Genomic DNA, 16,582 nt, shown 5'->3' on the forward strand with positions numbered 1-16,582 from the left:
TCGAATCAATGCAATATTCGCCACTTTCAATGTAATGTACCCGAAACAAACTACGCAATTAGTATGCAAAACTAGCTGTGCAAGAGATTTTCTTGTGGACAGAACACATTGGAGTAGGATTCTATTGCATTGACAGGCACGACTCAGGCCCGCCTGGACTGTTTAAGCTACAGTACAGACCAGTCATGAGTGTATAATGAGTAGATGTGCGGGTTTTGAGATCAAAGCGAGAGCTGCGTGTACCACTTGTGCCCATTTGTTCAAATTCTTTGCTAGTTAGTGAGTTTTTAGCCCAGCTATAGTTAATTTATAGTCAACAAATGGGGGGAGTGGTTGCTTCCTACAAGAGCACAAAAAGTATGCATTTCTAGCCATCTTTGAAAAGCGAGTCAGGTAAACAGCTTTTTTTCTGTCTTAAAGGGTCAGTGTTGTATTTTGAGATGGTATTGAACATTACGTAGAGCGTAGCATAATTTCTCTGATTCTCTGCAATAATGGTATGGGAATAATAACAACATTTATTTTGCAAGCCCTGCAAGTCTCACGGAATGTAGGTCTACATTGAACACCACACATTGGCTGCTACTGTAGACTGAATGGTAGAACAGCTATTTCCATGTTAAAAATGTTATGGAAAGCATTTTGTTTTTGATGGTAGGCCACTGTGGTAGGCTTACATTATGATCAAATAGCCACAGTAGCCTACTTGGCCACTGTTAAAACTGTAACTTAAAGCGGGTACACCCTCAATGTTCACAGCGTTGCACAGAATTTTCACAACATTCAAGTTTGCGCTCAACAGACCGGAAATTTGCCCAGTGCCTAAATTTTGTTCATGACTTTAGGGTGGCAACATATTAATTATAAGTGATTTCAAAGTGGGATTTCTCCATTCTGATTGTTTAATACTGTTCAATCCAACATTTATTATAAGCATTTATCCATTTCTGCACTTTTGTTATTATTTCCACACTGTGGCTTTTCACAACATTCAAGTTTGCGCTCAACAGACCGGAAATTTTCCCAGTGCCTAAATTTAGTTCATGACTTTAGGGTGGCAACACATTAATTATAAGTGATTTCAAAGTGGGATTTCTCCATTCTGATTGTTTAATACTGTTCAATCCAACATTTATTATAAGCATTTATCCATTTCTGCACTTTTGTTATTATTTCCACACTGTGGCATATAGGGCTGCATGATATGGGTAAACAATCAAGGCCTTGTTTATTGGTGTACTGTTGGAATCATGGAAGTATAATGATTATTGTAATTCAATAGTTGAAATATAGTGGGCAACACTTTGAATACATTGTTGTTTGACATGACAACAAATAAATAAGAATTATTGTGACAGGGTAGGAACCCAAGTGTTGGTCAGTGTTTCCCAGGGGACCCTATACGATGTTACATCCCACTTCTTTGTGCAGATAGCCAGCATTGATAGCTAGCTAGCTAACATATTCATGCCTATTCCTAATTCATGCCAATCGCCTATTCCTCTCTGATTCAGAAGACACTGTTGCACAAACAACACGCTGATCTAGACCTACACTAGCACTGATATCAGCCTGTATTATCTAGCTAGGTCTGCTTTAACTGATTACATTTAGCTAGCTAGCTGTTCATCTAACTAGCAATTAGCATTAACAGCAAACATTTATTTTTAGCCATCATTTGCTAAGAAAAGACAAACTAGCTGTTTGCAGACAGTAAGATACACAAACTAAGTGTTACTACAGAACGCTTTGAAAGCATCATCATTGTCAACAACATCTTGTTGCGTCTGACCATGCAGAATGCAGAGTGAACGGGAACTGCTTTCCTTGAGAGGCAGGGCTTGTTGTGGGAAGCAGCATGCAAGAAGAGGGAGACAACTTGAAAGTAGCAAATGGAGTAAACTACAAAAACTGGCATTACACATGCCGGAGTTGCGTATCACATTTAACACTTGCTATTTAAACTGCCTTGATTCTAAACATATATTGTTTCTATTGTAGAAATACAAATAGAGAGATTTGAGAACTGTAATAAAAAAGGGAATTACAAATTAAATGTATTGTGAATAATATTATTAGCAAACCTAACATTGATATACTGTTATAGAAGGTAAAGTAAAAACCCAAACCGATTAGTGCATCAATATTGGTACATAGTAAAAGACAGTATACACCCAGCCCGTATCTCTTCTGCACTATTTTGACTGTGTCTCATTGAGTGTAGAATGGCTGGTAGCTAGGTGAGGACCTACGTTCTGCTGTTGGCCAGTTGACGGTACTCCCCGACGGTCATGGACTTCTTCTGGATGTTGTACTGGGTGAAGAGGCCCGACTGGCCCGTCACCACCTGCATGATGGGAGCAGGGATCACCATCTCCTCGATGGTGTCGTACGACTGCCGCGGCTTCCAGCCCTTAGGAGGAATCACCTGCGAGAAGAGGAGGAGGGACGGAGAGAACGTGAGCGAGAGGATGAGAGTGAAAGAGGGGACAGAGCAAGAGAGGGGAGGGGGTAGAGAGAGCGAGAAACATGTGGCAAAAGTAGGTGGAGCTACAGTGACATTGCATGGCTGAATTCAAACAAAACTGTCAGAATCTAGAGCACCCAGGAGATTTTTATGTGAACTGTTGTCTTGTTATACTGCAAAATATACACAATAGGACTACTTTTTCAGAGTAGGTCAGTTCTAATAGGTCAGAAAGCCATTTATATGAAAAGTGTGTGTATGTGTGTACCTTTGCCAGGCCTGCACGGTGTGCTCCTTGAGTCTCCATGTAGGCAACGTATTTGGCAAAGTCCTTGAATTCCTCCATGGTTGGCCGGAAGGTCATGATCTTACACCCCGGGTTCATGACTGGGACTGGAGGAGCTGGGGTAGGGGCTGGATCTGAGGCTAGCTCTGGGGCTTGAGCTGAATCTGGGGTTAATTCAGGAGCTAGGTCTGGGGCTGGATCTGGGACCAGGTCTGGTGCTGGGACTAGGTCTGGTGCTGGGGCTAGGTCTGGCGCTGGGGTTGAAGCTTCCAGCGACATGGTGGCAGTTGGATCTGGGGGCACTGTCAATGACATGGAGGCAGGTAGAACTGAAAATACAAAAGGACAACCTATAATCTACAACAACAAAGCAATAAGACACATATGGTCACAGGTCTGACTGTATCATGTGTTTCAGAGTAGGAGTGCTGATATAGGATCAGGTCCCACCTGTCCATGTAAACATATTCATTTTTATCTAAAAGGCTAAATTGATCCTAAATCAGCATTCCTACTCTGAGACACTTGATACATAGGGCCTCCCGAGTGGCGCAGCGGTCTAAGGCACTGCATCTCAGTGCTAGAGGCGTCACTACAAACCCAGGCGGTATCACAAGCGGCCTTGATCGGGAGTTCCGTAGAGCGGCGCAAAATTTGTCCAGCATCGTCCGGGTTAGGGAAGATTTTGGCCGGGTTAGGCCATCATAGTAAATAATAATTTGTTCTTAACTGACTTGCCTCGTTAAATAAAAGGTTAAATTAAAAAAATATATATATATATTATTTGGCCCCTGAGCAACAGAGAGGTTTAGCCGAATGAACGACTAATGACTGTGAGGTTAGAATATGATTCTAAACACTTCTACATTAATTAATGTGGATGCTACAATGATTACACATAATCCTTAATGAATCGTAAATAATGATGAGTGAGAAAGTTAGACAAACAATGTACAAGCAAATTATGTTTATAAAATTATTATTTTGGTCTCATCGACTGTCAATCCTTGCTTGTATAGCTCATTTACACTGAACCAAAACATGAACACAGCATGGAAAACGTTGGTCCCATTTTCATGAGCTGAAATAAAAGACTACAGAAATGTTTCATGCACACAAAAAGCTTATTTCTCTCAAATGTTGTGTACAAATTTCTTTACATCCCTGTTGGTGAACATTTCTCCTTTGCCAAGATAATCAGGTGTGGCATGTCAAGAAGTTGATTAAACAGCATGATCATTACACAGGTGCACCTTGTGCTGTGGACAATAAAAGGCCACTCTAAAATGTGCAGTTTTGTTACACAACACAATGCCACAGATGTCTCAAGTGTTGAGGAACCTTGAAATTGGCATGCTGACTGCAGGAATGTCCAACAGAGCTGTTGCCAGAAAATTGTCCACCAGAGCTGTTGCCGCCTCCAATGTCGTTTTAGAGAATTTGGCAGTACGTCCAACCGGCTTTACAAACGCAGACCACGTATAACCACGCCAGCCCATGACCTCCACATCCGGCTTCTTCCCCTGTGGGATCGTCTGAGACCAGGCACCCGGACAGCTGATGAAAGAGAGTATTTCTGTCTGTAATACAGCCCTTTCGTGGGGAAAAACAAATTCTGATTGGCTCGGCCTGGGTGACAACCCCAGTCATGTGAAATCCATAGATTGGGGCCTAATTAATTGATTTCAATTGACTGATCTCTTTACATCAGTGGTTCCCAAAATGTTATAGTCCCGTACCCCTTCAAACATTCAACCTCCACCCGCGTACCGCCTCTAGCACCAGAGTCAGCGCACTCTCAAATGTTGTTTTTGCCATCATTGTAAGCCTGCCACACACACACACACACACACACACACACACACACTATACAATACCATACATTTATTAAACATAAGAAGGAGTGTAATTTGTCACAACCCAGGCTCGTGGGAAGTGACAAAGACCTCTTATAGGACCAGGGCACAAATAATAATATAATAATAATCAATACTTTTGCTCTTTAGTTTACCATCTTATATATAAAAACCTTATTTGTTCATAGAAAAATGTGAATAACTCACCACAGGTTAATGAGAAGGGTGTGCTTGAAAGGATGCACGTAACTCTGCAATGTTGGGTTGTATTGGAGAGTCTCAGTCGTAAATCATTTCCCACACACAGTCTGTGGCTGTATTTAGTTTTCATGCTAGTGAGGGCCGAGAATCCACTCTCACATAGGTACGTGGTTGCAAAGGGCATCAGTGTCTTAACAGCGCAATTTGCCAAGGCAGGATAATCCAGAAATCTGGCAGTGCCTTCTGATTAAATTCAAATTTTCACAGAACTGCTTGTTGCAATTTTGATGAGGCTCTCTTGTTCAGATATCGGTAAGTGGACTGAAGGCAGGGCATGAAAGGGATAACGAATCCAGTGGTTTGTGTCATCTGTTTCAGGAAAGTACCTGAAAATATTGCACACCCAACTCACTCAGGTGCTTCGCTATATCACATTTGACATTGTCCGTAAGCTTGAGTTCACTTGCAACACAAAAAAAAATCATACAATGATGGAAAGACCTGTGTGTTGTCCTTGTTAATTAATACAGACAGAGAAGAACTCCAAATTCTTAATCATGGCCTCAATTTTGTCCCGCACATTGAATATAGTTGTCCCTGTAATCCTAGATTCAGATCATTCAGGGGAGAAAAAACATCACCCAGGTAGGCCAGTGGTCATCATGCAAGCGGTCAGACAAGTAAAAATTCTGGTCAGTAAAGAAAACTTTAAGCTCGTCTCTCAATTTAAAAAAAAAATGTGTCAATACTTTGCCCCATGATAACCAGCGCACTTCGGTATGTTGTAAAAGCGTTACATGGTTGCTGCCAATATCATTGCATAGTGCAGAAAATACACAAAGAGTTCTGGGGCCTTGCTTTAACAAAGTTACATTTTCCATTTTCACATTCCCTTGGCAGCAAAAGCCTCTCAGTGGATGCTGCAGTGTACCCAAGTGGCGTCGGGAGCAACTGCTTGCTGTCTCCCTGTCATGGCTTTGGCACCATTAGTACAGATACCAACATGAGCAGCAGCTATGTTTGGCTACATACGGACAGTTAGTGGAATTCCCGCAAGAGAATATTAATATGACTGGATGTTAATTATTTCACTAGGCTACCTGTATTTGACATTGTGTTGTTATTTCGCTGAACACTAGATGGTTTCATTTTGGCAGTGAAACGAGGCTACTCGGGCGAGAAAAAAAAACACCCATATGTATAGCCCCGTTGGAAAATGCCTTTGCTGTCCCTCTCTGTGATCTCCGGTCCGTCTGCTGTAGAATAGTTCATCAGAGAGTCTCTGGTTGCGTTCCCCAGAAGTCCCAAGGTCTTTCATGGTTGTAGTTCTCTCAGCGGGCTCTGGATAGTGTGTGTTGTAATGGGTACTTCAGACGTACCATTCTCCTAGAGTTGATCTATTCTAACCGATGCTTCCGCAGTTGTCCGTATCCTCATCCTAGACATATGCACATTTTTAGCTGCAGACTGGTTAAGGGCGTCTAGGATTTGCTCTTTCTGTAACAATCTATTGGTCTTTAGTGTTTAACCATTCGTGACGTCCAGTTCACACCATCAGTCTCCTTGGTTTGTAGGGATTTATATTCCAACATGTAGCTACCGCTTCATGCTTTCTGGTCTATTGTAAATTTTGTCGGAAGTGGGTTTTATACTGGAGTAGAAAAGGATGTCTGTGCTCACAGGGGTGAGGCCACTGACTGATCCTAAGTGACTATGAAAAACAATTCTCATTTAGAAGACTAACATCACATTGTTATCTTCCCAAAAGTATTCCTATACTCAATTATTTATTTTATACAACATTCAGATGCAAACCCCATATTTGAGAAGTGTATACAAACAAAGAAACAGTAATGTGTGTCTCCTGTCCTTCATGAGGTCACCAAATGAAACAAACTCGACAAGACTGTTCCTTAAATGTCCACGGACCACTCCAACTGCTTGGAATACAGAAATACTGCTCAATTATTCAACCTTTGATGTCCAAGTGTCTCTCTGTGTCCACAATCACATTCCAATCTCGATACTACAGAGCATTATGACCGCCATAAAGCGGCCCCCGTCCACCTCTGTGGGAGAGAGAGGGCGCTGTAGAGCTACTGTAACCTGATCCTTCAGATCTTCACAGGAGAGTCATGACACCCGCAAATGCACATGTACAAATTAAAACACTAGAGTCAAAGCAAATTAACATCATCTTCAAGACAAAATTGACCAGATACTTTAACAGTATATGAAAAAAGTGATCACTGGTTAAAGATGGGGTTTTGACGTCCATTTGAGTACTCGATTACTCATACCCATCCCCAGTCCGTTCATGAGATTACTGAATCTGAACGCTTGACACCTAGGAATTATTTGCCCAATATTATTTTGAAGGCTCAGATGGTGTTGGGATAGGTGGATGGTTAGCCTACTGACTTTACAAATTAGGCCTAGTTCTAAAATGTAATGAATATGAGCACATATTAAATCAAACACAACCTTACTGTGAAATGCTTACTTATACAAGCCCTTAACCAACAATGCAGTTCACGAAAGAGGTAAGAAAATCTACCAAATAAACTAAAGTAGAAAATAATAAAAAGTACAATAACGAGACTACATACCAGTACCGAGTGAATGTGTGGGGGAACAGGTTCTGGGGACCCATGCCAAATCTTGAGTCTCCTGAGGGGGAAAAGGTGTTGTTGTGCCTTCTTCACGACTGTCTTGGTTTGTTTGGACCATGATAGTTTGTTGGTGATTTTGGACGCCAAGGAACTTGAAACTCTCAACCCGCTCCACTACAGCCACACCGATGTTAATGGGGGCCTGTTTGGCCCACCTTTTCCTGTAGTCCATGATGAGCTCCTTTGTCTTGCTCACATTGAAGGAGAGGTTGTTGTCCTGGCACCACACTGACATGTCTCTGACCTCCTCCCTATAGGCTGTCTCATCGTTGTCAGTAATCAGGCCCATCACTGTTGTGTCGTCAGCAAACTTAATGATGGTGTTGGAGTCGTGTTTGACCACGCAGTCGTGGATAAACAAGGAGTACAGGAGGGGACTAAGCACTCACCCTCAAGGGGCCACAGTGTTGAGGATCAGCGTGGAAGACGTGTTGTTGTTGCCTACCCTTACCACCAGGGGGGTGGCCCGTCAGGAAGTCCAGGATCCAGTTGCAGAGGGCGGTGTTAAGTCCCAGGGTCCTTAGCTTAGTGATGAGCTTTGTGGGCACTATGGTGTTGAATGCTGAGTTGTAGTCAATGAACAGCATTCTCACATAGGTGTTCCGTAGTACTCACCGGCTTCGTGAATTTTTACCTGTTTAAAGGTCTTGCTCACATCGGCTACCGAGAACGTTATCCCGCAGTTGTCCAGAACAGCTGGTGCTCTCATGCATGGATCAGTGTTGCTTGCCTCAAAGGCGAGCATAAAAAGGCATTTAGCTCGTCTGGTAGGCTCGCATCACTAGGCAGCTCGCAACTGGGTTTCCCTTTTGTAGTCCGTAATAGTTTTCAAGCCCTGCCACATCCGACGAGCGTCAGAGCCAGTGTAGTAAGATTCAATCTTAATCCTGTATTGACACTTTGCCTGTTTGATGGTTTGGGGGCAATCTGGGGTTCAAACAATGGAGTAAAATAAACATACATATTTAGACTTCAGGTGGTGTAAGACAGTTCATGATGATGGATATTATATTCTTCAAGAATATATACAATGGCGATAGATAGATATCATTCACTTAAAAGTCCAAATATGGATGTAGGCTAGCCCAATAATGAACTAAAGGAGACTAACATTACTCCTTATAGTCCCAGGACCGTATATATTCTGTTTAGAGAAGAAATGGCTCTGGCAGCAAAAACAGCCAAATACTCCATCTAAACTTGAATTGAATCTCAATGGGGAACGTGCATAACGATGGCAGAATTATTGTTTTAGCACAGCGTTTTTAAAATACAGCGCACGACATGGTTCACTGTGCCAATAAATCAAAAAACAATCTACTTTTTCAAAATCATTTTTTTAAATTGTCGTCACCTTAAAAATTGGGATTGTGTACACTGTGCTAATTACCATACAAAAATAGAGTAACCAATAGCAATGTACAATATGGCGAATTTAGACAAATTTGGAATTTGTGGTATGTGCATGGGGGATACCATCTTTATGCACCTCCGCTATTGGGTATGGTTCTAGAAACATGAAGCCCTCTACTTTTATATCACATCAACATAACGTCACAAATATAGACTTACTGTTTTAACACGTTTGCAACCGACAGTATTTTTCCGGGACAACATGTTTGTGGTGTCCGCCTTTCATTCACAAGCGTGTTCAGAGAAGCAGCTAGCTACATCACAAGTATGTGGACACCCCTTCAAATGAGTGGATTCTGCTATTTCAGCCACACCCGTTGTTGACAGGTGTATAAAAATCGAACACACAACCATGCAATCTCCACAGACACACATTGTCAGTAGAATGGCCCATACTGGAGAGCTCATGTGACAATTTCAATGTGGCACCGTCATAGGATGCCACCTATCCGACAAGTCAGTACGTCAAATTTCTGCCCTGCTAGAGCTGCCCCAGTCAACTATATGTGCTGTTATTGTGAAGTGGAAACATCTAGGAGCAACAATGACTCGCGAAGTGGTAGGTCACACAAGCTTACAGAACGGGACCGCCGAGAACTGACGCGCATCAAAATAGTCTGTTCTCGGTTACAACACTCACTACCAAGTTCCAAACTGCTTCTGCAAGCAACGTCAGCACAATAACTGTTTGTCGGGAGCTTCATGAAATGGGTTTCCATGGCAGAGGCAGAAGATACAAGCCTAAGACCACCATGCGAAATGCCAAGCGTCAGCTGGAGTGGTGTAAAGCTCGCCGCCATTGGACTCTGGAGCAGTGGAAATGCGTCCTCTGGAGTGATGGGTCATGCTTCACCATCTGGCAGTCCAACGGACTAATCTGGGTTTGGCGGTTGCCAGGAGAACGTAACCTGCCCCAATGCATAGTGCCAAATGTAAAGTTTGGTTGAGGAGGAATAACGGTCTGGGGCTGTTTTTCATGGTTCGGGCTAGGCCCCTTAGTTTCAGTGACGGGAAATATTAACGCTCCAGCAAACAATTACATTATAGACCAATGGGGGGCAAAGTACGGACATACAAAATAAAAATTAAATGTTTTACCTTTTTATTTTATCAATTTTTCCCTCCCCAATTTCGTAATATCCAATCAGTAGTTACAGTCTTGTCCCATCGCTACAACTTCCGTACGGACTCGGGAGAGGCCAAGGTCGAGAGCTATGCATCCTCCGAAACATGACCCAGCAAAGCCGCACTGCTTCTTGACACAATGCCTGCTTAACCTCACTGGGGCCCCACCTGGCCAACATCCAGTGAAATTGCAGGGTGCCAAATTAAAAAATAGAAATACTCATTATAAAAATTCATAAAACATACAAGTGTTATACATCGGTTTAAATATGAACTTCTTGTTAATCCAACCACGGTGTCATATTTCAAAAAGGCTTTACGGCGAAAGCATGCCATTCGATTATCTAAGAACAGCGCACAGCAGACAAATTACAAACAGTTACCAGCCAAGTAGAGGAGTTACAAAAGTCAGAAAGAGAAAAAATTAATCACTTACCTTTGATGATCTTCATATGGTTGCACCCACAAGACTCCCATTTACTAAAAAAATGTTGTTTTGTTAGATAAAGTCCCTCTTTATATCCAAAAATGTTTGGTTCGTGAGTTTTGTTCAATAATCCACAGGCTCAAACTCAGTCACAACAGGCAGACGAAAAATCCGTAAAGTTCGTAGAAACATGTCAAACGATGTTTATAATCAATCCTCAGGTTGTTTTTAGCCTAAATAATCGATAATATTTAAACCGGACAATAACTCATTCCGAGTGGCCTTACTCGCTAATTTTTTCAGAATACAAGCCTGAAACAATTTCTAAAGACTGTTGACATCTAGTGGAAGCCATAGGAAGTGCAATTTGAGTCCTAAGTCAATGGATACTGTCATGGCATTCAATAGAAAACTACAAACATAAAAAAATCCCACTTCCTGGATGGATTTTTTACCTGCCAAATCAGTTTTGTTATACTCACAGACATTATTTTAACTGTTTTGGAAACTTTAGTGTGTTTTCTATCCAAATCTACCAATTATATGCATATCCTAGCTTCTGGGCCTGAGGAGCAGGCAGTATACTTTGGGCACGCTTTTCATCCGGAGGTGAAAATAGTGCTCCCTACCCAAGTGAAGTTAACCCAGAAGCAAGCCGCACCAATGTGTCGGAGGAAACACCATACACCTGGCGACCGTGTCAGTTTGCATGCGCCCCGGCCCGCCATAGGCGTCGCTAGAGCGCGATGGGACAAGGAAATCTCGGCCTGCCAAACCCTCTCCTAACCCAGACGACACTGGGTCACTTGTGTGCCGCCTCATGGATCTACCAGTCACAGCCAACTGTGACACAGCCTGGGATCGAACCCGGGTCTGTAGTGACGCCTCAAGCACTACGATGCAGGTCCTCCGTTGAATTTCAAAATTCCGATGTGGCCCTCGAGCCAAAAAGTTTGCCCACACCTGTTCTAGACAACTATATGCTTCCAACTTTGTGGCAACAGTTTGGGGAAGGCCCTTTCCTGTTTCCGCATGACAATTCCCCCGTGCACAAAGCGAGGCCCATACAGAAATTGTTTGAATTGATTAATTGTAATGCTGACTGCAAGCCAGGCCTAATCGCACATCAGTCCGACCTCACTAATGCTCGTGGCTGAATGGAAGCAAGTTCCCGCAGCAATGTTTCAACATCTAGTGGAAAGCCTTCCCAGAAGAGTGAAGGCTGTTATAGCAGCAAAAGGGGGACAAACTCCATATTAATGCCCATGATTTTGAAATGAGATGTTCAACGAGCAGGTGTCCATATACTTTTGTATAATTAGCACAGGTCACAAGGTACACTACATGACCAAAAGTATGTGGACACCTGCTCGTCGAGGCTGGTGTCCCAATTTGACGAACTGACTTGTTGGAAAGGCAGTATCTTATGTTGATGCCACGTTGAAAGTCACTGAGCTACTGCCAATGTTTGTCTATGAAGATTGCATGGCTGTGTGCTCCATTTTATAAAGCTGTCGGCAACGGATGTGGCTGAACTCGCGGAATCCACTAATGTGAAGGGGTGTCGGTTGTATTTATAGTGTATAATAGTAACTGGAGACTGCGTCCAAGATGTCCACTGTTTTCAAGCAGGGCCTAAAATTAACACCCGCCAAATGCAGGTAGATTTTGGCATTGGCGGGTAAAGATGTCTATTTTAGCAGCCAAGTTGGTGGGTGGTCAGGGCTCCACAGTGTTCGCATGTAAATAAAAACAGTCAAGTATGATCACATCTTTAGTAAAAATCATTGCTGCAGTAGCTATTTTCAAACTATTTCTGCCGTTTTGTTTCACAGCTGGTAAATAAAAAATTGCACAGTCAAAAAACTACAAATGCTAATATAGCCAATTCAACATCGGGCTGCAACACTGCCTGGCTGGGGTCTGTGCGCACGTGACAAGCTGAGTGAAAGATGCATTTTTAGAAGTGCTGCACACAGGAATAAAAGTTGGTCTAATTTACTTGAAACAAAATACTTTGTCCTTGTGTTTCTTTGCTATTTACATTGTTTTGTTCACTATCTAGGTTGTTTTTCTATGTTTGAGTTTCAACTGGTAGGGAAGAGAAGACTACTAGTCTTCTTCTAGTCAGACTCAATCTCACAGTCGACCTACCACGGTAACCTACTTCACCATTTTATTTTTATAAATAGAGTACGAGTCAAAAGTTTGTACACCTACTCTTTCAAGGGTTACTTTATTTGTACTATTTTCTACATTGTCGAATAAATGGTGAAGACATCAAAACTATGAAACAACATATGGAATCATGAAGTAAACTAAAAAAAAAGTGTTAAACAAATTCAAATATATTTTATATGTGAGATTCTTCAAAGTAGCCACTCACTCCACTCTTTGCATTCTCTCAACCAGCTTCACCTGGAATGTGTTTCCAACAGTCTTGAAGGAGTTCTCTGGCAAATGCCAAACGTCCTGCACAGTGTTGGGCTGTAAGCACAACCCCCACCTGTGGACGTCAGGCCCTCATACCACCCTCATGGAGTCTGTTTCTGACCATTTGAGCAGACACATGCACATTTGTGGCCTGCTGGAGGTCATTTTGCAGGGCTCTGGCAGTGCTCCTCCTGCTCCTCCTTGCACAAAGGTGGAGGTAGCGGACCTGCTGCTGGGTTGTTGCCCTCCTACGGCCTCCTCCACGTCTCCTGATGTACTGGCCTGTCTCCTGGTAGTGCCTCCATGCTCTGGACACTACACTGACAGACACAGCAAACCTTCTTGCCACAGCATTGATGTGCCATCCTGGATGAGCTGCACTACCTGAGCCACTTGTGTGGGTTGTAGACTCCGTCTCATGCTACCACTAGAGTGAAAGCACCGCCAGCATTCAAAAGTGACCAAAACATCAGCCAGGAAGCATAGGAACTGAGAAGTGGTCTGTGGTCCCCACCTGCAGAACCACTCCTTTATTGGGGTTGTCTTGCTAATTGCCTATAATTTCCACCTGTTGTCTATTCCATTTGCACAACAGCATGTGAAATGTATTGTCAATCAGTGTTGCTTCCTAAGTGGGCAGTTCGATTTCACAGAAGTGTGATTGACTTGGAGTTACATTGTGTTAAGTCTATAGGGGCGCTATTTCATTATTGGATAAAAAAAAACGTTCCCGTTTTAAGCGCAATATTTTGTCACGAAAATATGCTCGACTATGCATATTATTGACAGTTTTGGAAAGAAAACACTCTGACGTTTCAGAATCTGCAAAGATATTGTCTGTGAGTGCCCCAGAACTCTACAGGCGAAACCAAGATGAAACGTCAAACAGGAAATGAGCAGAATTTCTGAAGCTCTGTTTTCTAATGTCTCCTTATATGGCTGTGAATGCGACAGGAATAAGCTTAGACCTTCTGCCGTTTCCCCAAGATGTCGGCAGCATTGTGACGTATTTGTAGGCATATCATTGGAAGATTGACCATAAGAGACTACATTTTCCAAGTGTCCGCCTGGTGTCCTGCGTCAAAATTGGTGCGCAATAGCCAGGTGCAAGTATTTTTCCATTTGATAGAGAGGAGAAACCAGGCTTCCACGAACGATAAATCATCGAAGAGATATGTGAAAAACACCTTGAGGATTGATTCTAAACAACGTTTGCCATGTTTCAGTCGATATTATGGAGTTAATTTGGAAAAAGGTTCGCGTTTTGAGGACTGAATTTTCGGGGTTTTTTTGGTAGCCAAATGTGATGTACAAAACGGAGCTATTTCTAATACACAAAGAATATTTTGGGGAAAAACTGAGCATTTGCTATCTAACTGAGAGTCTCCTCATTGAAAACATCCAAAGTTCTTCAAAGGTAAATTATTTTTCTTGTTTTTGTTGAAATGTTGCCTGCAGGATGCTAACGCTAAATGCTATGCTAGCTAGCTACTGTTACACAAATTATTGTTTTCCTATGGTTGAGAAGCATATTTTGAAAATCTGAGATGACAGTGTTGTTTACAAAAGGCTAAGCTTGAGAGATGGCATATTTATTTGATTTAATTTGCGATTTGAATGAATAGTTAACGTTGCGTTATGGTAATGAGCTTGAGTCTGTATTCACGATCCCGGATCCGGGATGGGGAGATCAGAGAAGTTAAGTGTTCCCTTTATTTTTTGAGCAGTGTATAGACATGATGGATAGAATATTTAGTCTGTAGGATAGAATAGTATGTATACAGCAATAGTTAAATAGAATGGCATTCACTAGAATACAGTATTTACAGTTGATGTCAGAAGTTTACAGACACCTTAGCCAAATACATTTAAACTCAGTTTTGCACAATTCCTGACATTTAATCCTAGTAAAGATCCCTGTCAGGATCACCACTTTATTTTAAGAATGTGAAATGTCAGAATAATAGTAGAATGATTTAGTTCAGCTTTTATTTCTTTCATCACAATCCCAGTGGGTCAGAAGTTTACATACACTCAATTAGTATTTGGTAGCATTGCCTTTAAAATTTTTAACTTGGGTCAAACGTGTCGGGTAGCCTTCCACAAGCTTCCCAAAATAAGTTGGGTGAATTTTGGCCCATTCCTCCTGACAGAGCTGGTGTAACTGAGTCAGGTTTGGAGGCATCCTTGCTCGCACACACTTTTTCAGTTCTGCCCACACATTTTCTATAGGATGATGTCAGGGCTTTGTGATGGCCACGCCAATACCTTGACTTTGTTGTCTTTAAGCCATTTTCAGCAACTTTGGAAGTATGCTTGGGGTCATTGTCAATTTGGAAGACTCATTGCAACCAAGCTTTAACTTCCTGACTGATGTCTGGAGATGTGGATATATTGAAGCAACATCATTTTCCCTCATGTTGCCATCTATTTTGTGAAATGCACCAGTCCCTCCTGCAGCTAAGCACCCCCACAACATGATGCTGCCACCCTCGTGCTTCACGGGTGAGATGGTGTTCTTCGGCTTGCAAGCCTCCCCCTTTTTCCTCCAAACATGACGATGGTCATTATGGCCAAACAGTTCAATTTTTGTTACATCAGACCAGAGGGCATTTCTCCAAAAAGTACGAACTTTGTCCCCATGTACAGATGCAAACCGTAGTCTGGCTTTTTAATGGTGGTTTTAGAGCAGTGGCTTCTTCCTTGCTGAGAAGCCTTTTAGGTTATGTCAATATAGGACTTGTTTTACTGTGGATATAGATAATTTTGTGCCGGTTTCCTCCAGCATCTGCACATGGTCCTTTGCTGTTCTTCTGGGATTGATTTGCACTTTTCGCACCAAAGTACGTTCATCTCTAGGAGACGGAACGCGTCTCCTTCCTGAGCGGTATAACGGCTGCGTGGTCCCATGGTGTTTATGAGTTTTAATGATTCCAACCTAAGTGTATGTAAACTTCCGACTTGAACTGTATTAGAACTAGGGAGGCAGGATATATCGGTGAACATTTCGGAATCGGCAGATATTGGCTAAAAATGCCAACATCGGTATTGGCTGATGTCTAGTTTAACGCCGATGAGCCAAACCGATGTCAAAGCTGACGTGCATACCTATATAACGTAGGTTCATGACAATGTCGCCAAGTAAAATTTTACTCTATACGCGCAACACAGCATTCCTAACCTAGCCCACAATGTCTGTGTGGATCAAGCAGTCAACAAGTCAAGCAGTCATTTGAAAGGGTAACAAAATGTCAGCGAGACAACTCAATGGCGAAATCCATTAAAGCCAAGATAATGGAATTCATTGCCCTTGACAATCAAACATTCTCTGTCGTGGGTGATGTTGAATTTCGCCGACTGGTCTATCACCGGTTAACACTACCAAGTGTGCTATTTCTCCGATGTTGCCCTAGCGGAGTAACAGAGTCATAGCGTCACTGTTATTAGCTTCACGACATACATACTATGGAATGCCGTTTGGGTCTTTGCATGTCAAAAAAGATACAGTAGCACTGTCAAAGCTGTACAAAAGTCTACAAACAAGCAAACACCAGCCACGAACGATGTGTTTACAATACTGCGTTGGTAACAAAGCATCCTTTGTTCGACCACAACTTCTGGTGTAGCTAGCTTTAGCTTGGTACCTAGCTAGCACCAATACAATCAGCCTGAAAACAATGACCAGTAGAAACTGCAGTTCTT

At 42.4% G+C, this 16,582-nt stretch overlaps 1 protein-coding gene across 2 annotated transcripts in view; it reads right to left on the bottom strand.

The window, feature by feature from the left end:
* kdm4b (lysine (K)-specific demethylase 4B) overlaps positions 1 to 16,582 on the bottom strand; it is an 87,879-nt gene that overhangs the window by 68,879 nt on the left and 2,418 nt on the right. Inside the window, exons 2-3 of one of the 2 annotated variants that reach the window (XM_090235178.1) lie at positions 2,736 to 3,055; positions 2,253 to 2,428 (exon numbers count right to left, since the gene is read on the bottom strand). In XM_090235178.1, coding sequence (XP_090091304.1) covers positions 2,253 to 2,428; positions 2,736 to 3,032 — 473 coding nt within the window. In that variant the 5' untranslated portion in view covers positions 3,033 to 3,055. Of the gene's footprint in view, positions 1 to 2,252; positions 2,429 to 2,735; positions 3,083 to 16,582 lie in introns of both variants that reach the window. The other variant, XM_036977812.2, reaches the window with a different exon arrangement.

Source organism: Oncorhynchus mykiss, chromosome 5, assembly GCF_057628025.1.
Source record: "Oncorhynchus mykiss isolate SJ-2025 chromosome 5, ASM5762802v1, whole genome shotgun sequence".
Classification (NCBI taxonomy): domain Eukaryota; kingdom Metazoa; phylum Chordata; class Actinopteri; order Salmoniformes; family Salmonidae; genus Oncorhynchus; species Oncorhynchus mykiss.